Source organism: Pelobates fuscus, chromosome 11, assembly GCF_036172605.1.
Source record: "Pelobates fuscus isolate aPelFus1 chromosome 11, aPelFus1.pri, whole genome shotgun sequence".
Taxonomy (NCBI): Eukaryota; Metazoa; Chordata; class Amphibia; order Anura; family Pelobatidae; genus Pelobates; species Pelobates fuscus.
Window position 1 is genome coordinate 9,593,292 of NC_086327.1, and position 20,763 is coordinate 9,614,054.

The 20,763-nt window shown below is 42.9% G+C and overlaps 1 protein-coding gene across 1 annotated transcript; it reads right to left on the minus strand.

Moving 5' to 3' along the window:
- Nucleotides 1-5,689: 5,689 nt before the first annotated feature.
- On the minus strand, nt 5,690-16,467 carry NECAP2 (NECAP endocytosis associated 2). Its single transcript, XM_063435953.1, has 8 exons — nt 16,335-16,467; nt 16,142-16,242; nt 10,558-10,662; nt 10,391-10,472; nt 10,174-10,282; nt 9,054-9,198; nt 8,014-8,107; nt 5,690-7,655 (listed from the first exon to the last, which is right to left on the minus strand). Exons 1-8 carry the CDS (start codon nt 16,424-16,426, stop codon nt 7,613-7,615), a joined length of 771 nt encoding a protein of 256 aa, XP_063292023.1. The 5' UTR covers nt 16,427-16,467; the 3' UTR covers nt 5,690-7,612.
- Nucleotides 16,468-20,763: the final 4,296 nt, after the last annotated feature.

Sequence of the window (20,763 nt, forward strand, 5' to 3'; positions counted from 1 at the left end):
ACGGGGGGGGAGGTCAGTTATAGAGACACAGACAGAGAAGGGGGGGCAGTTATAGAGACACAGACAGAGAAGGGGTGGGGGGGGCAGTTATAGAGACACAGACAGAGAAGGGGTGGGGGGGCAGTTATAGAGACACAGACAGAGAAGGGGTGGGGGGGCAGTTATAGAGACACAGACAGAGAAGGGGTGGGGGGCAGTTATAGAGACACAGACAGAGAAGGGGTGGGGGGGCAGTTATAGAGACACAGACAGAGAAGGGGTGGGGGGGGCAGTTATAGAGACACAGACAGAGAAGGGGGGGGGGGCAGTTATAAGGCCCCAAATACAGAAGGGGGGGGGGGGCAGTTATAGATACACAGATAGAGAAGGGGGGGGGGTCAGTTATAGGGCCCCAAATACAGAAGGGGGGGGGGGTCAGTTATAGAGACAGATAGAGAACAGGGGGGTATATAGTATACAATCTTATTATAAATTATACAGCTTATTATATAGTATACATCTTATTATATAGTATAGTATACAGCTTAATATATAGTATAAAGTATACAGCTTATTATATAGTATACATCTTATTATATAATATAGTATACATCTTATTATATAATATAGTATATAGTATACAGCTTATTATATAATATAGTATATAGTATACATCTTAGTATATAGTATATAGTATACATCTTATTATATAATATAGTATATATCTTAGTATATAGTATACCACTTATTATATAATATAGTATGCAGCTTATTATATAATATAGTACGGTATATAGTATACCACTTATTATATAATATAGTATACAGCTTATTATATAATATAGTATACAGCTTATTATATAATATAGTATATAGTATACATCTTAATGTAGTTGTTCTGGTAAGTATAGTCAATCTCTGCAGACTTGCTGGGGCTGGGAATAATGTTTTTTTTTTTTTTTTTTTACTAAGGGGAGGCTAAATAGTGTTTTAGCACTATATGTTAGGAATACATGTTTGCATTATTGACCCTATAGTGTTCCTTTATATGTGAAATTTACCTGAATTCTAACTTCAGTAAATACAACTGATGGAGGTTTAGGCATACCAGTCAAACACTTGAACCGATGTTAAATATCTATACGGATGGAGCTTATACAATGCATGGAAGGGACCCTTCTATAGACTGTCAACCTATCGTTCCTGTAAGATTTCTTGGAATTGTCCTATTTATGGTTAAACCCCCCCCTCTCATAATATTGTAAAGCGCTACGGAATCTGTTGGCGCTATATAAATGGCAATAAGAATAATATATGTGACTATTGTTTTACCATAGCTCCATTTACATTAAAATTCTGACTTACTTTCTCTATAATTATCTTTTCTCAGAATTCACCTTTGATTGTCAATCATTGCCTGCTTGCAGCTGGAATTAAAACCAATTTACTGTTTGTTATTTATGCTAAACACCTGCATTTAGTGTTATGTTGCTCGGTGCTGGAGGGGGCAGAGAGATGCAGACTCTGTGCATTACAATAATAAAGAATGGAAGGTTCCTTAAATGTACAACAGGTTGAGAAATCTTGGCCTACTTACAATCAGTCACTAGAATTGGACATGTTGCCGTGGTAGCATCAATACACACAGCACAAAGTGACACCACCTTGTGATAGTGATTAAGATGTTTTGTGTACTATCCCCTCATGGATTCAGGTCTACAGACAGAAAGTAAAATGTGAATGGCCTAATCTGATCAGAGATAAAGGATCCCACCAGGTTTTCCATGTCACAGTTATTTGAGTGAATGCAATATATTCTGCAAGGATTGTAAAGGCAATACGAAATGTCACGGTGATATTAAACTGTTGTGGTTATGGTGTTTAGAGTCTAATTCTAAACGAAAGCTGGAAGTATTCTTTAATATAGTATTATTATTATTTATTTTTTTTAGCTACAACTATATTTGTAAATATCCTTAAAAAAAAATGTTGCTTTAATTCTACACTGTTCCATATTTCTATTGTATGTACGGTATACATTTTATTAGACATAAGGTAAGTTTGGTTCTCAGATCAGACACTGGCGTTAGAAATGAATTATTCTCTGAACTTTAGGAAAATAGCCAAACTGAAAAATGTATTGTAGTCGGCACCTTTCTCTGCTTGTGTGGTCTAAATGTGTAATTCCCTTCTTAGTGAATCGACCCTGAAAAAAAATACTTTATACTGAACAAATGCTTGGCGCACCTGTTTGTGAACGAGATTTCCCATAATGCTCAGCATTTATTGTATATAGTCTTTGGTTACCAACCATTATATTGAACACAGTAGCTGTCCTGTGATAGATCCAGGAACAGCCAGCTTAGTTGCCTATAAGCAGCCATCTTGCTGCTATGGCAGACTGAATCTGAGCACAGCTCAGCTCAAATTTCAAGGAATTCAGTTAATCGCTGTATAACATAATATTATTGGTAAAGTGATATGTAAACATGATTTTGTGAGCTTATAGAATCCACAGTGTGTATCATTTACATTCAGCGCAATTTGCAATTACTTTAGAATTGGACTACAAAAAGCCATTGGGATTTTATTTGGTAAATGGTGAGTTTATTATGAAGTTGTAATAAAAATAGGATATTTTATCTGTTTGTGCTAGATTTTGCAAATACTGTATATGGAAAAATTAAACCTGCATAATGCACTGATTGACATGTTACCATAATGAGGTGAATAGGCTGCATCAATGGATCAATTTAATTCTATATGATAAAAGGTTAATGCATCTCATGGTCCTAGTATGTCTGCAAACGGAACGGGTTATTCTCTGTTAGAAATTGAAATTTAAGTTTAAAATCGTGAGCTGCTTCCAGTTGGGCTATTTTTGTTTTTTTTAAATTCTGAAATTCACTTTGTCTTACTCACATATAAAAACTAACCATATCTGCAAGGTACATATACTGTGTCTTTAAGAAAGGATGCTTCTAACAGCTGTACATCCATAGTGTATCTCTTTCTATAATCAGGCCTAGTAGCAGATATCTGGTCACCTTCCATATAAAGCACATTTTGTACAATAGTGAAAAGGCGTGAATAAATCATATTGACTTTTCGGGGTGTCACTGCTCCATGGTTATAAAGAGCAGAAGGCTGTAACGACTGTCTGAGAATTGGGTTAAACACCTGTAAAATGACACTGTGAATACTAAAAATGACTTGCAATATACAGACCTGCGATTACAAATGTAGCACTAAAGCGAGATCCTGGGGGAACCCCCCAAATATTAATAAACCCCTTACCAGGCAGAAGTATGAACTCGTGTAGTAATCTAAAGGTGATATAAAATTTCCTAGTAAGGTAAGCCATTGCAGCCTAGCAGAGTACAAGGCATTTGCACAAGTCTCAGCTGCCCATTTAATAAAATTTAGGGATGTTTTTGCCAGGAAGGTCCCCTTAATTTCTATTTCGTATTACCAGCTAGAGACGGCTTACCTCTGTGCAGGATTTGAATTCAGCAATCAGTCAAAGCACCCAGGGGACCGTCCCAATCCCTCCTCAATGTGTCTTCTGAAGATCAGGCTGGGTGACTTTTTTTAAACAAGGTGATTTTGATCCCCGCCCCCTTCAGTTTGAATTAAATATCTTTTGTTCTCTGCCCTAGTAACCAGGTACTAAAGGCCAACGAGTGTACGCTAGAAACTGTACAATAATCTGTGGTTAGGGCCTCACTTCCTATAGTTAAGCTTATTAACATGTAGCTGTCATTAGCTGGTAAACACAACAATATCAGCATACAAAGAATGTTAGCATGGAGATAGGCACTGTTGCTAAGGAATGTCCCAATCTAGTGACTGTCCTTTCATATTTCATTTGGAAATAAAGATAAATGAGGTCTGATTTAACCCTGTGTGTGCCACAGGGTATATAAACATAGCTTGTAGTGATTGTGGAGCAGTTACAGTAAGTGCAGCACTTGTAGGATCCAACAGAGGAGACAATTCTAGAATAATCCCGCTATATTAAAGCATACATTCAGAATAAACGCCTTACATTTCACAATCTGTATGACGGCATGCAGGGAGTATGATCAGTCAGCTTCTACAATTTTGTGCAAAACTGATGTTTGAAAGAAAACTTCCACAGGTCTTTATGGGACATCCCTCCCTCCCCCCCCCCCCCTAAAATGTACTATTCTGGCCAAAATCCCCATAAAGTTGTTTATATACTTGGTGCAGCTGTTTACCATGTAGCAAATACTTTAAGCTCCAAACGTTAGTGAATTGAAACCCAATGGCAAATCTTAGGCGAAAATCGTAGATTTGGAAAGTATTTAAGTGATGGGCGCTGCCATGGTATTTTATCCTAGATTTTACAAATAAATGTATAGTGAATACGCCATAATAGGTCTATTCACCAAACTAGGAATTGTGGAGAATTAAAGAGGGAATACAATATTAACCAAAATACATGACAACTCCTACACTTTGTCTATATTTGTCATACAATATCTTTCCAATGCTCCACAAATCCCAGTTTAAAACCTCCCAGCATTTTGATTAATTCTGTGTTTATTGATTTTAGAAGATTCCACATTACATCCGAGAAAATTAAAATTGGAAGTGTTAAAGCAAAATCCACTGACAATACAAAACGGACTCAAAAAGCTCCCCCGGTGTCAACACATACCATGCAGTAGTAAAAGAATACAATTATCAGCAATCTGGGTAGTCATATAACAGACATTAGTTGTGAGATACCTCTCGTACGTCCCAGGGAGAAAACCCCAGCATTTTTAAATATGCAAGATACTCCATACAAACCTACTTTACTCAAAAATGCAGACTACATGTTTATTTTCCCAATTTTGAAGACCAACCATAGACTTTATTAGAGTTGCATGCATTGATTAAAGTGGTCAGACACCATGACCATTTCAGTGTTTCACTTGGAAACGCTGCACCTACAGAGTTTATCCCCATTGTTGTCGGCGGTGTAACTCCTCCCCCAGCAGCATCACTGTGGCTTTATTAGTCAGTCTGGAACTAATGTTCTGGGCTGGTTAATGTCGATTCTGTGCAATATTTGTGCAGAGATGCTCAATCATTGGCTGAGAATGGTCAGCGGGTGCTATTAGCCAATGAGCAGGAGGATCGGTTTCTGCTGTTCTGCAATAGCTGTGAATCTGGCTTCCAAGAACAGCAGGAGCCAACAGGATGCTGGTAAGATGGCAAACGGGTACAAAATGGTGACAAGGGGACTTCTACCATCATCACCATTACAGCAGGCTATGATGATTGGAGTAGCCCTTGGATCAAAAAACTATTAATCTATAGATCAGTGGTAGGGGTCCTGATATTGTGGAACACACAACCACATTCTTTTAGGATCATTACTGAGCATCAAGCAGTTTAAACATGCAGCAATTCACAAAGAGCAATATATAATCATTATTTCCCAGTTACATCATTGAAAATCAACTTTGTCAGCTCAAGTTTTACATTATATCAGAATTCTCATCAGGTAATGCCAAGCTCGTGTGTTCCTTTAAAATTGGACATCATGACTTGGAAGGACAAACCCTAGCTATGATATATATAAAGATTAATTCTAAAACATGCAGATTGTTTTTTTTTTTCTTCAACAAAGGCTTGTGGTTTATCAGGGACCTATTCATAAAAAAATATATCAAAAACATCCACATTAGGTAATATATTGCTGTGGTAATACATTTACTGTGTACCATGCACAGACACTCAAACATTGCCAAGCAAATCTACAATGAGTTAAATAAAAGCCAAAACAACATTTTACTTAATAATCAGAATCTCCCAGACAACTTTATTTCATTTTTTTTTTTTTTTTTTTTTTTAAACATACACCTTCAAAAAAGCATAAATCTGCCTATATCAAATTTGAGAAATAGTTTATTTTTATATATATTTATATTTGTAATTTTTTTTTAAACATCTCACAAAATTTGTCAGTGGGTAAAAGAAAAAAAACATTTGTGAATCGACAAAAGTATAGATTTAAGAATATGCATAGGTTATTAGTAAAATACTTATGCTATTTATAAATAGATCCTTTACAAAAAAGAGAAAAGTAAACATTGGAAAATATAAAATTCTTAGCTGGTAAAAGTAAAAATATTCTTTGCTGGTTTTCATTCTTCAATTTAAAATATATCTGACTATGAAAACAATGGGAATGATATAAGAATGGAAGCTTCTGAGTGACTGATGCAGGAGTTGGTCCTTCTAAGTAGAAGAATGTAATTACCACCAAATGACAGGGGCGGGTGGGGGGCCGGGACAGACACTCAAATTGTGAACTTTACTATAAAATGCCAGTGAATTCCAACGACCAAATATGTGCCAAGTGACAAATCCTTCAAAATTGATGTTCTAGTTTCCTGTAAATCTCTTTCCAGGAGTTAAAAATAAATTGCTTAAAGTAAGGGAAAAAATTACACACAAAACCAAAAATAGCCAATGCTATTTGTACATTAAAATGTTATCAGTTCATCCTTGGTATTCCAGAGATTTGAATTTGGTTTCACTTGGATTATGCTGGTGATATAGCAGGCAGGAGTATACTCTGTATGAAGCAAAGCCCTCTGCTGGATAGAGGCACGTATTACTCAGACGTACTTAATACTAAGTAAGTAAACCACATTACACAAATTTTAAACTACACTCTGCTTAGATTGCTGGATGGATCTGAAAATCTCAACGCTAAAAAATGCTGTGTGACGTAGAATGAAACTAAATTCTGTTGGGCAATGAAATGGATATATCAAAAACTTATCAGTAATTAACAAAACAAAAAAAACAAAAAAAAACTTTTGAAAAATTTACAAATACCCCCCCTCCCCCCAAAATCTTGCACATAACAAACCCTCCACCTTTGTGGGCTGAATAAGACCTTTAACTCCCGCAGCAGCTTATAAATAACCAAATACGAAACTCCTGAACTCACTAGGGGATAAGGCAAGGTATCAAGGTAGGAGTGAAGAATAAAGAATAAAATATGACATTCTTAAACGCCCCTCTCAGCTTTCCATGTTTTGGTCCCTGTGTTACTCACATCTAGAAATGATCAATATATTGCACTCTTGATTTCTGCTTGATAAAAGGATAGAAACTGGTATAGATGGTATAAGAGAGCTGATAAAAGCAGCAAATAAAGAGCTGGTGGTATGTCTCCTCCATGATTCTTCCTGGAATTAGAGTGCACCACCTAGAATATAACTTGTGTTTTCAGTATCAAACTGCCAACACAACTCCAGGAAATTGGATTCACTTGGATACAAGGAAGTGAACTTTCGCCTGATTCTCTTATCCTGTAGCAGTTCCACAGAGCACCAGTCCCCGCTCTGAAAACCTTCAGGGTTTAACCAGTGCAGAGAGATCTGAAAATCGTCAACGTTAGGGTCGCCTCTAACCCTGGATCTGCAAGATACAGGAGAGATCTGAGACCTGATCTGATGCTTCTTCCAGTAATGGATGAAGATTAAATGAGACCTGAAGTACTAGCGTTTTAAAATGAGTCCAAGGGATGCCGTCCACAGCTGATGTGACTTTTTTAATTCATTTTTCTGGGAAGATGAGAGACCCTTTCAGTTCTCTGACTGAATCAGAACTGCACCCATCCTGTGCTTTGCTGTCCGGCAGGAGCACTAAAGAAATAAAACATGGAATATACATTAATAATCTTCATTTTATTTGTAGTTTGACCCTCTGAGAACAGAGCAATGGTTTTAGAGCAGCCCCCGCCAATACAATGGATTGTAATTTTGTCCCTGGACCCACAGAGAAATCCTTAATTATTATTAAGTCCACCAACTACACATAGAAATAGAACCTTAGTTGCACAGTGTGTTTTTTTATGATGCTCTCCTGATGCCCAGTCAGACTTTGGGGATAATCTACTGGGTGAACTTGTGATTTAAAACGTCAGACAACTGATCAGTCGCTGGCTGAACATCATGAGAGTTACTGTGAATGATCATTTGATTAAAAATACTTCAAATTTACCCAGCAGCTTTCGTAAAGTCTCCCCACGAGTCTGAAGAACCTGCAGGCTCTGTCCAGAACGAGGTGGCCCCGAGGTCCAGTGATTGCCCTGATTCTAGAGAAAGAAAGAAAGACTTGTGAATCAAGCAAGCACGAAGGACACAGGACTTAACAGGAAACAGTCTTAACGTAGACCCCTCAAAAAACAGTGTGTGAAGGACAAGAACTGCATCTCCTGAGTGGTCACAATATCTAATCTGTGCAGGACTAATGAAATAATCAGCAAACTTAAAGGGACACTATAGTCACCTGAACAACTTCAGCTTAATGAGGTTGTTCAGGTGAAAACTATGGCTCCCTGCAGCCTCTCTCATGTAAACACTGTAGTTTCTGAGAAAATACAGTGTTTACATTGAAAGTTAGGAACACCTCCAGTTGCAGTCACTCAGAGGGACTTTGGAGTTGATGGAGGCATAACATGTCTCTAAAAACCTGAAATACTGCTTTGCGGGATAATACATCTATTTGGAGAGGAGGTCAAATACAACTATTATTAAAAAAAAAGTACAAATAAAAGCTGCATGGGCAAAGCAGAGAGGGTATGGAGCAAAACAAAAATCTATTCTCTGTGTTGCAATGCACTTATTTAGGCTAAACTAAAAGTGTAACCCAGACATGGACCCCGTTCTCACTGTGCCTAGAGGGGTAGGCCAAAATGTTTGTTACAGGGGAGGCTGTATCTCTCGTGCAGAGGGAACATGCCAGCATTTCGGATCTGGACTGCCCTTGTGGGAAGGATTAGTCTGATATGGAAAGAATAGCAGTTCTCTCTGTAATGTCACAAGTGAGCAAAACCATTTAAGACCTGAACAGATATTTACCGAAGGGCAAGCTACAGGGGTTTATCTAAGGTGTTCCTAAAGCCATCATACAGGCTTTATCCCCACCTCCATACACATTACATAAAACAGAACATGCTAACTGTACATAGCAGCAATGTATCCTGCTAGTAACTGTGTTACTGCAATATTCCTGCACAGTGACAGGTGAGCACTGCTGACCTGTGTTTGATGCCGGCTGGGGATCGCTATGTTGTGCTGGAATGGATCCGAAAGCTTGGATTTTACCTCCAGGCGGTGGTGGGAGTAGGCTTGGTCCACTACTACTCGGAGGGCGAGGTTTAGTGCCATCTTTCTTTTTAATGTTCTTTGAGAAATAAAATCAGTTATGGAGTATATAATTACATAGAAACAGAACTATTCACACTTCTTATAGACTTCCAAGTGTACCCATCACTGACACAATAAAACCATCAGAATAAAGTTGTTATGGTGAAGTCCTGGATGCCAGCTTACCTGAAGGGGTTAAATGAGGTACTGAAGAGTTTAACACCAAAGTCTTAAATCAGGTACACCTCACTTCTGTGCCAGTCCAAAGCTTCAATCAAAAAGCCTCGGACCAGGTACCACTAATTTGCTGTAAGCATCAGTTGATCAACAGCTCAACAATCACAACACAGAGTAAAAAAAAAAAAGTAAATATATGTTTTACTCCGTTTTGTGAATATGAAGTTACTGATAGGGGGAGAGCATCATCGGACGCTCTCAGCTGAAGCCTTGAACTGGAATAGAAGTCAAGGGGCAAAGCTATTGGGTGCCAGACTGAAGCGGTTAAACCATTCGTTAACGGATTAACTCCTTTAGATAACCATGCATCCAGGGACTCCTTGCACCATAACTTCATTCTCATGTCATTACGGTGCCCGAAGAGTCTATTTAAGTGTATTAAACACAAATAATTACTGGAATGTAATGCTTTTTTTAGGATTATAGGCTGTGATGTCCAAGCTGGCCTGTCCACTACAATATAAATCAGAATGTTTAGGTAGGCATACATTTAATCTATATACTATCCTAGTGAAAATGACAGCAAGTGGATAGAATAAAAGACATTCTTATATTACCTCCTCCAAGATGGTGGCTACACATGGACATACGGGCTGCACACAATGACAAGTCCCATCCCATGATGCCCCAATAATCACTATACCTTCACAGGAAGTACAGACTATACCCATTTCCTGACAGTCCTCACATGATACACTTGCATTAAACTGATATAGTATGATATATTAATGAAAATTCCATCATAATATATTCAATTATTTATTTTTGTAATTACCGCAATGTTGATCTTGATGGTCTGACCTTCCTTGAAGCCAAGATCCAGTTTGGGCCCGGGATCAGGATTCTGGGCTTGTTTTGCAAATTCGGTCTGCTGTTTCACCCACCTACAAGGAAAAAAGCAAAAACAAAAAAAATAACTATTTATGCTCAACAGATAAAATTCTCTCAATACCAACAGTGTTCCATGAACCCAATCAAGGAGAGAAACTCACTTGAAATGATCCTGCAACGCAACATTGAAGTCAAAAGCATCACCTCGATCAGCAAACCCTACTCCTATAAACGCACGGCGTCCTGTCAGAAAGAGACACGAGAAACGTGAAGAGAGATCGGACTGAGCAAACTGCAACTAGCACAATGGCGGACTCATTAAACTCACCATTCCCATCTTCAATGCAAATGACAAAATATCGACTGGAATCTGTGACACTTTCAACTGCGATGCCTGGAAACTGATCCACGGGCGCCTGAGCAAAAAGTTCCCCTGAAGAAAGAAAGGGGAAAGTGATTGAAGAAAAGTAAAAACTGGCGGTCAGTAACGAGACAAAGCAGACTTTCTTACATTTCAACTGTAATAAAACTTGGAACAGCAGGGATAATATCCCAAAATCTGAAATCAGGAATTCTAAGAACTCGCAAAACGTGAATCTGAACATCAGCATGTACAATTAATTTCACAATTAAAAGGGATTTTCTAGTGTGGATTTTTGCTCTAGTAAAAAAAAACCCATGATGTAATTTAGCCCCTACTGCACCAAAAATGAAATAGATAAATAAAAAATTGTCAAATACCTTGGCTCATAGGAATTTGTAAAGGACCCTGAAAGCAACAATAGCCGTAAAGCTTACTTACATAGGCAACAGAATGTAAAAAGAATATCTGCATTTGAGCATAATGTCAACATACAGGAAATACAGTTAAATAATATATTTCTAAAATAAAGGAATTAAACATATACGTCTATAGCTGTTTTAATCAAACTTCTGGGCTGTTAATGAAATGTGGACAGTGAAATGTCCATTCACTCCCCCCACCCAGACAAAAGGAATTGTATGACCGATTGAAACTTCCTGTAATGCTTGGAAGCACTGGGGAAGATAACATGTCATCTACTTTAGATGGCTTCAGGCAGATTACTGGTACACACAACTAGAGTATAAATTAGGTTAAGTGAGACATTATGAACTTAATTTTGTACTGCAAAACACATGAATATAAAAATGTTTATACACGATTTTGGTATTAAATGGGTCAAGAAATCGATCTACTTGTAAACTTTCCTAATAACAGCTTTTGAAATCGAGATTTTGAGGTAATCATTGTCTTAGCTAGTGGTCTTTGAATATTGATTGTGGATCCCCGTGTCAGCAAAGTTTTTCATAAAGGTTAGTTTTGTATTCCTATTCATGAACAACATTGACACAGTCATCACAACTACCATCAAATGAGACAGTGGCGGAGGGTTCATTTTTCTGAGCGCCACCTTTGGGGTAATTAATAAACTAGATGACAGGTCTGGTAATTTCCCCCCCATATTCGAATAAGTTTGTGGACATGTCAGCAATTTCAGGTATAGAACCTTTGATTGTTTTGCATCATGCTCTCTCAATATTAGGCATTTTTGTTGGGAGTGTCCTTGGAGTAGGGGCATATCTGTTAAACATTTAAAACTAGTGAATGAACAGACTATGCCCCCCCCCTCCCCTTGTCAAACAATTAGTAACATCAATCACACCAAGCTAGAGATCTGTGATGTTAATATTTCTATCAACAATCCAAACAGTTTGTACTGTCCTCACGGAGAATGTGCACTGAGCGCTCGGCAGAAGAAACCAGTTTGCTGCCTGGGGCTCAGATCTGTGCCTAATTTGTTCAATCCTCACTGGTGTTCCAGGTCAATCAGGTTTAGGGTAGAGTCTAAATAAAACCTACTACAGGTATACAGTATATAAATCACAGCTGGGATGACATTGCTGACCAGTGATTCCACACCTGATAACATGCAATTAGCTGCATTAAGGGGCAAGTAAGTGATCAGAACGTAGTATTAAAAAAAACCTATAGAAAAAAAATATATATACATACTGGTACAATTGTTTTATATAATGAAGGAAATATCAAAGCTGAGACATTCCTTTAACTGTGGGGGAGGGCATATGTTTGAATGACAGAAGATTGAGTGTGCACAGTGTGGAAGATCTTCACTATATCTGTGCAAATTCAAGTGTGCTCTGCATTTATGATGTGTGTACATCATGTGAAGTATATTACAAACACACTGAGGGCACATCATGCCCTATATCTGCATTTATGTCCCCAGTAGTTCCTCGTGTTTACATCATGCAACGTGCATTGCACAATCCATGAGGTACCCAATACCTAGTGTCTGCCCTGTACCCTGCTCCAGGTAATTACATCTGGGGTACCCCATACCTAGTGTCTGCCCTGTACCCACCCTGCTCCAGGTAATTACATCTGGGGTACCCCATACCTAGTGCATGAATGCCCTATACTGTGCTCCAGGAACTTACATCTGGGGTACCTCATACCTAGTGCATGAATGCCCTATACTGTGCTCCAGGAACTTACATCTGGGGTACCTCATACCTAGTGTAAGACCTGTACCCTACTCCAGGTATTTACCATACTGTGTGTGATGCCTCTTCTCTCCATACCCAGCTCCTGGTATTTATCATACCGTGTGCGATACCCAGCTCCCGGTATTTATCAAACCGTGTGCGATCCCCAGCTCCCGGTATTTATCATACTGTGTGCAATATCCAGCTCCCGGTATTTATCATACTGTGTGCGATATCCAGCTCCCGGTATTTATCATACTGTGTGCGATATCCAGCTCCCGGTATTTATCATACTGTGTGCGATATCCCGCTCGCGGTATTTATCATACTGTGTGCGATCCCCAGCTCCCGGTATTTATCATACTGTGTGCAATATCCAGCTCCCGGTATTTATCATACTGTGTGCGATATCCAGCTCGCGGTATTTATCATACTGTGTGCGATCCCCAGCTCCCGGTATTTATCATACTGTGTGCGATCCCCAGCTCCCGGTATTTATCATACTGTGTGCGATCCCCAGCTCCCGGTATTTATCATACTGTGTGCGATATCCCGCTCCCGGTATTTATCATACTGTGTGCGATCCCCAGCTCCCGGTATTTATCATACTGTGTGCGATCCCCAGCTCCCGGTATTTATCATACTGTGTGCGATCCCCAGCTCCCGGTATTTATCATACTGTGTGCGATCCCCAGCTCCCGGTATTTATCATACTGTGTGCGATATCCAGCTCCCGGTATTTATCATACTGTGTGCGATCCCCAGCTCCCGGTATTTATCATACCGTGTGCGATCCCCAGCTCCCGGTATTTATCATACTGTGTGCGATATCCAGCTCGCGGTATTTATCATACTGTGTGCGATATCCAGCTCCTGGTATTTATCATACTGTGTGCGATCCCCAGCTCCCGGTATTTATCATACTGTGTGCGATCCCCAGCTCCCGGTATTTATCATACTGTGTGCGATCCCCAGCTCCCGGTATTTATCATACTGTGTGCGATCCCCAGCTCCCGGTATTTATCATACTGTGTGCGATATCCAGCTCCCGGTATTTATCATACTGTGTGCGATATCCAGCTCCCGGTATTTATCATACTGTGTGCGATATCCAGCTCGCGGTATTTATCATACTGTGTGCGATCCCCAGCTCGCGGTATTTATCATACTGTGTGCGATATCCAGCTCCTGGTATTTATCATACTGTGTGCGATATCCAGCTCCCGGTATTTATCATACTGTGTGCGATCCCCAGCTCCCGGTATTTATCATACTGTGTGCGATCCCCAGCTCCCGGTATTTATCATACTGTGTGTGATATCCCGCTCCCGGTATTTATCATACTGTGTGCGATCCCCAGCTCCCGGTATTTATAATACTGTGCGCGACCCCCAGCTCCCGGTATTTATCATACTGTGTGCGATCCCCAGCTCCCGGTATTTATCATACTGTGTGCGATCCCCAGCTCCCGGTATTTATCATACTGTGTGCGATCCCCAGCTCCCGGTATTTATCATACTGTGTGCGATATCCAGCTCCCGGTATTTATCATACTGTGTGCGATATCCAGCTCGCGGTATTTATCATACTGTGTGCGATCCCCAGCTCGCGGTATTTATCATACTGTGTGCGATATCCAGCTCCTGGTATTTATCATACTGTGTGCGATATCCAGCTCCCGGTATTTATCATACTGTGTGCGATCCCCAGCTCCCGGTATTTATCATACTGTGTGCGATCCCCAGCTCCCGGTATTTATCATACTGTGTGTGATATCCCGCTCCCGGTATTTATCATACTGTGTGCGATCCCCAGCTCCCGGTATTTATAATACTGTGCGCGACCCCCAGCTCCCGGTATTTATCATACTGTGTGTGATATCCCGCTCGCGGTATTTATCATACTGTGTGCGATCTCCAGCTCCCGGTATTTATCATACTGTGTGCGATCCCCAGCTCGCGGTATTTATCATACTGTGTGCGATATCCAGCTCGCGGTATTTATCATACTGTGTGCGATCCCCAGCTCCCGGTATTTATCATACTGTGTGCGATCCCCAGCTCCCGGTATTTATCATACTGTGTGCGATCCCCAGCTCCCGGTATTTATCATACTGTGTGCGATATCCAGCTCCTGGTATTTATCATACTGTGTGCGATCCCCAGCTCCCGGTATTTATCATACTGTGTGCGATCCCCAGCTCCCGGTATTTATCATACTGTGTGCGATCCCCAGCTCCCGGTATTTATCATACTGTGTGCGATCCCCAGCTCCCGGTATTTATCATACTGTGTGCGATCCCCAGCTCCCGGTATTTATCATACTGTGTGCGATCCCCAGCTCCCGGTATTTATCATACTGTGTGCGATCCCCAGCTCCCGGTATTTATCATACTGTGTGCGATCCCCAGCTCCCGGTATTTATCATACTGTGTGCGATCCCCAGCTCCCGGTATTTATCATACTGTGCGCGATCCCCAGCTCCCGGTATTTATCATACTGTGTGCGATATCCAGCTCCCGGTATTTATCATACTGTGTGCGATCCCCAGCTCGCGGTATTTATCATACTGTGTGCAATCCCCAGCTCCCGGTATTTATCATACTGTGTGCGATCCCCAGCTCCCGGTATTTATCATACTGTGTGCGATCCCCAGCTCCCGGTATTTATCATACTGTGTGCGATATCCCGCTCCCGGTATTTATCATACTGTGTGCGATCCCCAGCTCCCGGTATTTATCATACTGTGTGCGATCCCCAGCTCCCGGTATTTATCATACTGTGTGCGATCCCCAGCTCCCGGTATTTATCATACTGTGTGCGATCCCCAGCTCCCGGTATTTATCATACTGTGTGCGATCCCCAGCTTGCGGTATTTATCATACCGTGTGCGATCCCCAGCTCGCGGTATTTATCATACTGTGTGCGATATCCAGCTCGCGGTATTTATCATACTGTGTGCGATCCCCAGCTCGCGGTATTTATCATACTGTGTGCGATCCCCAGCTCCCGGTATTTATCATACTGTGTGCGATCCCCAGCTCCCGGTATTTATCATACTGTGTGCGATCCCCAGCTCCCGGTATTTATCATACTGTGTGCGATCCCCAGCTCCCGGTATTTATCATACTGTGTGCGATCCCCAGCTCCCGGTATTTATCATACTGTGTGCGATCCCCAGCTCCCGGTATTTATCATACTGTGTGCGATATCCCGCTCCCGGTATTTATCATACTGTGTGCGATCCCCAGCTCCCGGTATTTATCATACTGTGTGCGATCCCCAGCTCCCGGTATTTATCATACTGTGTGCGATATCCAGCTCCCGGTATTTATCATACTGTGTGCGATATCCCGCTCCCGGTATTTATCAAGCTGCGGTTACCTGAGGTTTTGTCCTCCAGTTTGATGAAGGCTTTCTTGCCGAGGGCTGTGATCCTCAGGCGGCCGCTCCATGACGGTTGATCCAGCTGCCATTCGGCGGCCCTGGGGAGAGAGACATAGAGTCACCCCGCATCGAGGGAAACCCGACCCCGGTACCAACACACCGCCCGGACCCCCCCGGTACCGATACTTACCGGTACCCGCGGTTGGAGGCTCGAGGCGGAATACGGTAGACGTGCACTTCCGGCTTGACGCAGATGACCGACTCGTAGTCATTGTCCGCCATGTTGGTACTCCTGCACTTCCGGGACAGGCATCACGTGATAGACACAATGTGCACATAACACCATAGAGTTCTGTAGGCGGAGCTAGACGTGCCTGACTGACCATCCCTGGCTCACTCTGTGCTCTATTACTCTGCCTGGCTGACCATCCCTGGCTCACTCTGTGCTCTATTACTCTGCCTGGCTGACCATCCCTGTCTCACTCTGTGCTCTATTACTCTGCCTGGCTGACCATCCCTGGATCACTCTGTGCTCTATTACACTACCTGGCTGACCATCCCTGGATCACTCTGTGCTCTATTACTCTGCCTGGCTGACCATCCCTGTCTCACTCTGTGCTCTATTACTCTGCCTGGCTGACCATCCCTGTCTCACTCTGTGCTCTATTACACTACCTGGCTGACCATCCCTGGATCACTCTGTGCTCCATTACACTACCTGGCTGACCATCCCTGGATAACTCTGTGCTCTATTACACTGCCTGGCTGACCATCCCTGGATCACTCTGTGCTCTATTACACTGCCTGGCTGACCATCCCTGACTCACTCTGTGCTCTATTACACTGCCTGGCTGACCATCCCTGACTCACTCTGTGCTCTATTACACTGCCTGGCTGACCATCCCTGGCTCACTCTGTGCTCTATTACTCTGCCTGGCTGACCATCCCTGGCTCACTCTGTGCTCTATTACTCTGCCTGACTGGCCATCCCTGGCTCACTCTTGGCTCTATTACTCTGCCTGGCTGACCATCCCTGCCTCACTCTGTGCTCTATTACTCTGCCTGACTGACCATCCCTGGCTCACTCTTGGCTCTATTACTCTGCCTGGCCGACCATCCCTGGCTCACTCTGTGCTCTATTACTCTGCCTGGCTGACCATCCCTGGCTCACTCTGTGCTCTATTACACTACCTGACTGACCATCCCTGGCTCACTCTGTGCTCTATTACTCTGCCTGGCTGACCATCCCTGGCTCACTCTTGGCTCTATTACTCTGCCTGGCTCACTCTGTGCTCTATTACTCTGCCTGGCTGACCATCCCTGGCTCACTCTGTGCTCTATTACTCTGCCTGGCTGACCATCCCTGTCTCACTCTGTGCTCTATTACTCTGCCTGGCTGACCATCCCTGTCTCACTCTGTGCTCTATTACTCTGCCTGGCTGACCATCCCTGGATCACTCTGTGCTCTATTACACTACCTGGCTGACCATCCCTGGATCACTCTGTGCTCTATTACTCTGCCTGGCTGACCATCCCTGGCTCACTCTGTGCTCTATTACTCTGCCTGGCTGACCATCCCTGTCTCACTCTGTGCTCTATTACACTGCCTGGCTGACCATCCCTGTCTCACTCTGTGCTCTATTACACTGCCTGGCTGACCATCCCTGGATCACTCTGTGCTCTATTACACTGCCTGGCTGACCATCCCTGACTCACTCTGTGCTCTATTACACTGCCTGGCTGACCATCCCTGACTCACTCTGTGCTCTATTACACTGCCTGGCTGACCATCCCTGGCTCACTCTGTGCTCTATTACTCTGCCTGGCTGACCATCCCTGGCTCACTCTGTGCTCTATTACTCTGCCTGAGTGACCATCCCTGGCTCACTCTTGGCTCTATTACTCTGCCTGGCTGACCATCCCTGCCTCACTCTGTGCTCTATTACTCTGCCTGGCTGACCATCCCTGGCTCACTCTTGGCTCTATTACTCTGCCTGGCTCACTCTTGGCTCTATTACTCTGCCTGGCCGACCATCCCTGTCTCACTCTGTGCTCTATTACTCTGCCTGGCCAACCATCCCTGGCTCACTCTGTGCTCTATTACTCTGCCTGGCCGACCATCCCTGGCTCACTCTGTGCTCTATTACACTGCCTGGCTGACCATCCCTGGCTCACTCTGTGCTCTATTACTCTGCCTGACTGACCATCCCTGGCTCACTCTGTGCTCTATTACTCTGCCTGGCTGACCATCCCTGGCTCACTCTGTGCTCTATTACTCTGCCTGGCTGACCATCCCTGTCTCACTCTGTGCTCTATTACTCTGCCTGGCTGACCATCCCTGTCTCACTCTGTGCTCTATTACTCTGCCTGGCTGACCATCCCTGGATCACTCTGTGCTCTATTACACTACCTGGCTGACCATCCCTGTCTCACTCTGTGCTCTATTACTCTGCCTGGCTGACCATCCCTGTCTCACTCTGTGCTCTATTACACTACCTGGCTGACCATCCCTGGATCACTCTGTGCTCCATTACACTACCTGGCTGACCATCCCTGGATCACTCTGTGCTCTATTACACTGCCTGGCTGACCATCCCTGGATCACTCTGTGCTCGATTACACTGCCTGGCTGACCATCCCTGACTCACTCTGTGCTCTATTACACTGCCTGGCTGACCATCCCTGGCTCACTCTGTGCTCCATTACTCTGCCTGGCTGACCATCCCTGGCTCACTCTGTGCTCTATTACTCTGCCTGACTGACCATCCCTGGCTCACTCTTGGCTCTATTACTCTGCCTGGCTGACCATCCCTGCCTCACTCTGTGCTCTATTACTCTGCCTGACTGACCATCCCTGGCTCACTCTTGGCTCTATTACTCTGCCTGGCCGACCATCCCTGGCTCACTCTGTGCTCTATTACTCTGCCTGGCTGACCATCCCTGGCTCACTCTGTGCTCTATTACACTACCTGACTGACCATCCCTGGCTCACTCTGTGCTCTATTACTCTGCCTGGCTGACCATCCCTGGCTCACTCTTGGCTCTATTACTCTGCCTGGCTCACTCTTGGCTCTATTACTCTGCCTGGCCGACCATCCCTGTCTCACTCTGTGCTCTATTACTCTGCCTGGCCAACCATCCCTGGCTCACTCTGTGCTCTATTACTCTGCCTGGCCAACCATCCCTGGCTCACTCTGCGCTCTATTACACTGCCTGGCTGACCATCCCTGGCTCACTCTGTGCTCTATTACACTACCTGACTGACCATCCCTGGCTCACTCTGTGCTCTATTACTCTGCCTGGCTGACCACCCCTGGCTCAGTCTGTGCTCTATTACTCTGCCTGAGTGACCAGCCCCTCAAATGAAAACATTCAAGTACAAAGAAACTGAAATAAGTGGAAAAGTAATACCAAAACCCTTTTTATATTAATAAAAAAAATATATATATATATATGTGTGTGTGTGTGTGTGTGTGTGTGAAACATGTAAATACATGGAATACAGTCCCTACAGGAAGAGACTAAGAGAGAAGGGAGTCAATTCAATAAATCCAGAACTGCCTGTCCGTTTACTTCACATTGAAACAAGAACTGGTGCAGAAACTGCTTGGTAGCATCACATCCAGGGAGGGTGTAGTAACTTTGTATCCTGTGAATAACAGTAGCGATCTGTCTCTAACAGCTGGAATTATAGGAGAGGGAATTCCCATTATATAGATCTATATCAGTGACAGCAAGAGGGGGGATAGAGGGAAGAGCTACACACAGTGCCCACCCAGTCTAATGTAACCTACTACAATACAAAACCAGAGACTAAATAAAAGAAGCAAACAAAGGACTCGGTTACTACACCCTCCCTGGATGTGATGCTACCAAGCAGTTTCTGCACCAGTTCTTGTTTCAATGTGAAGTAAACGGACAGGCAGTTCTGGATTCATTGAATGGACTCCCTTATCTTTTTAGTGTTTGAGTGATGAAGCTTTAGCTGAACTACAGTATGTCTAGCCATCACCCTAAGCTAGATTATGGTTTAAAATATATCATACTCAATGTATTGCCATCTACATACAGCAATTCCAAGCTCAGCTTTGTATTTTGAGAGTCTAGAAACCGCTCATGAGTTAGTTCAATGGTCTCTTGAAACAGGGCCCAACTGACCAGACTCCAGCATAACTGCTTCCCTGATTTTCGTTGTAGGAGAACCCTGTTAACTGAATTAAAGAAACACTGTATTGTTAGGAATACAAAGCATTATCTTGGCCCCTCAGCGTGAGGAAATCCAGCATAGTGTCACAAAATCAAACTTACTGAAACTGCAGAAGGTGCCCCATAGACAGTCACTGGAGGCAGGCTTAACCCTGCAATATAAACCGCCGTTTCTCTAAAAGGGACTGGAACACTGCACTCGATGAGATGGAGTTGTCTGCATGCCTATAGTGTCCCTTTTAGCAGGGTCGAACACTCTCAGCCAATGAACACAGTCTTCTATCAGGCCTGCTTAGCGAATACAGCACAATGCGTCAATCAAACCCAGTAAATCATCAAAATGTTATAAACCGGTTTTCCATTTTACTATGGGAGGATGCCATAACCACTACAGCAGGCGGTAGCAGTTGTAA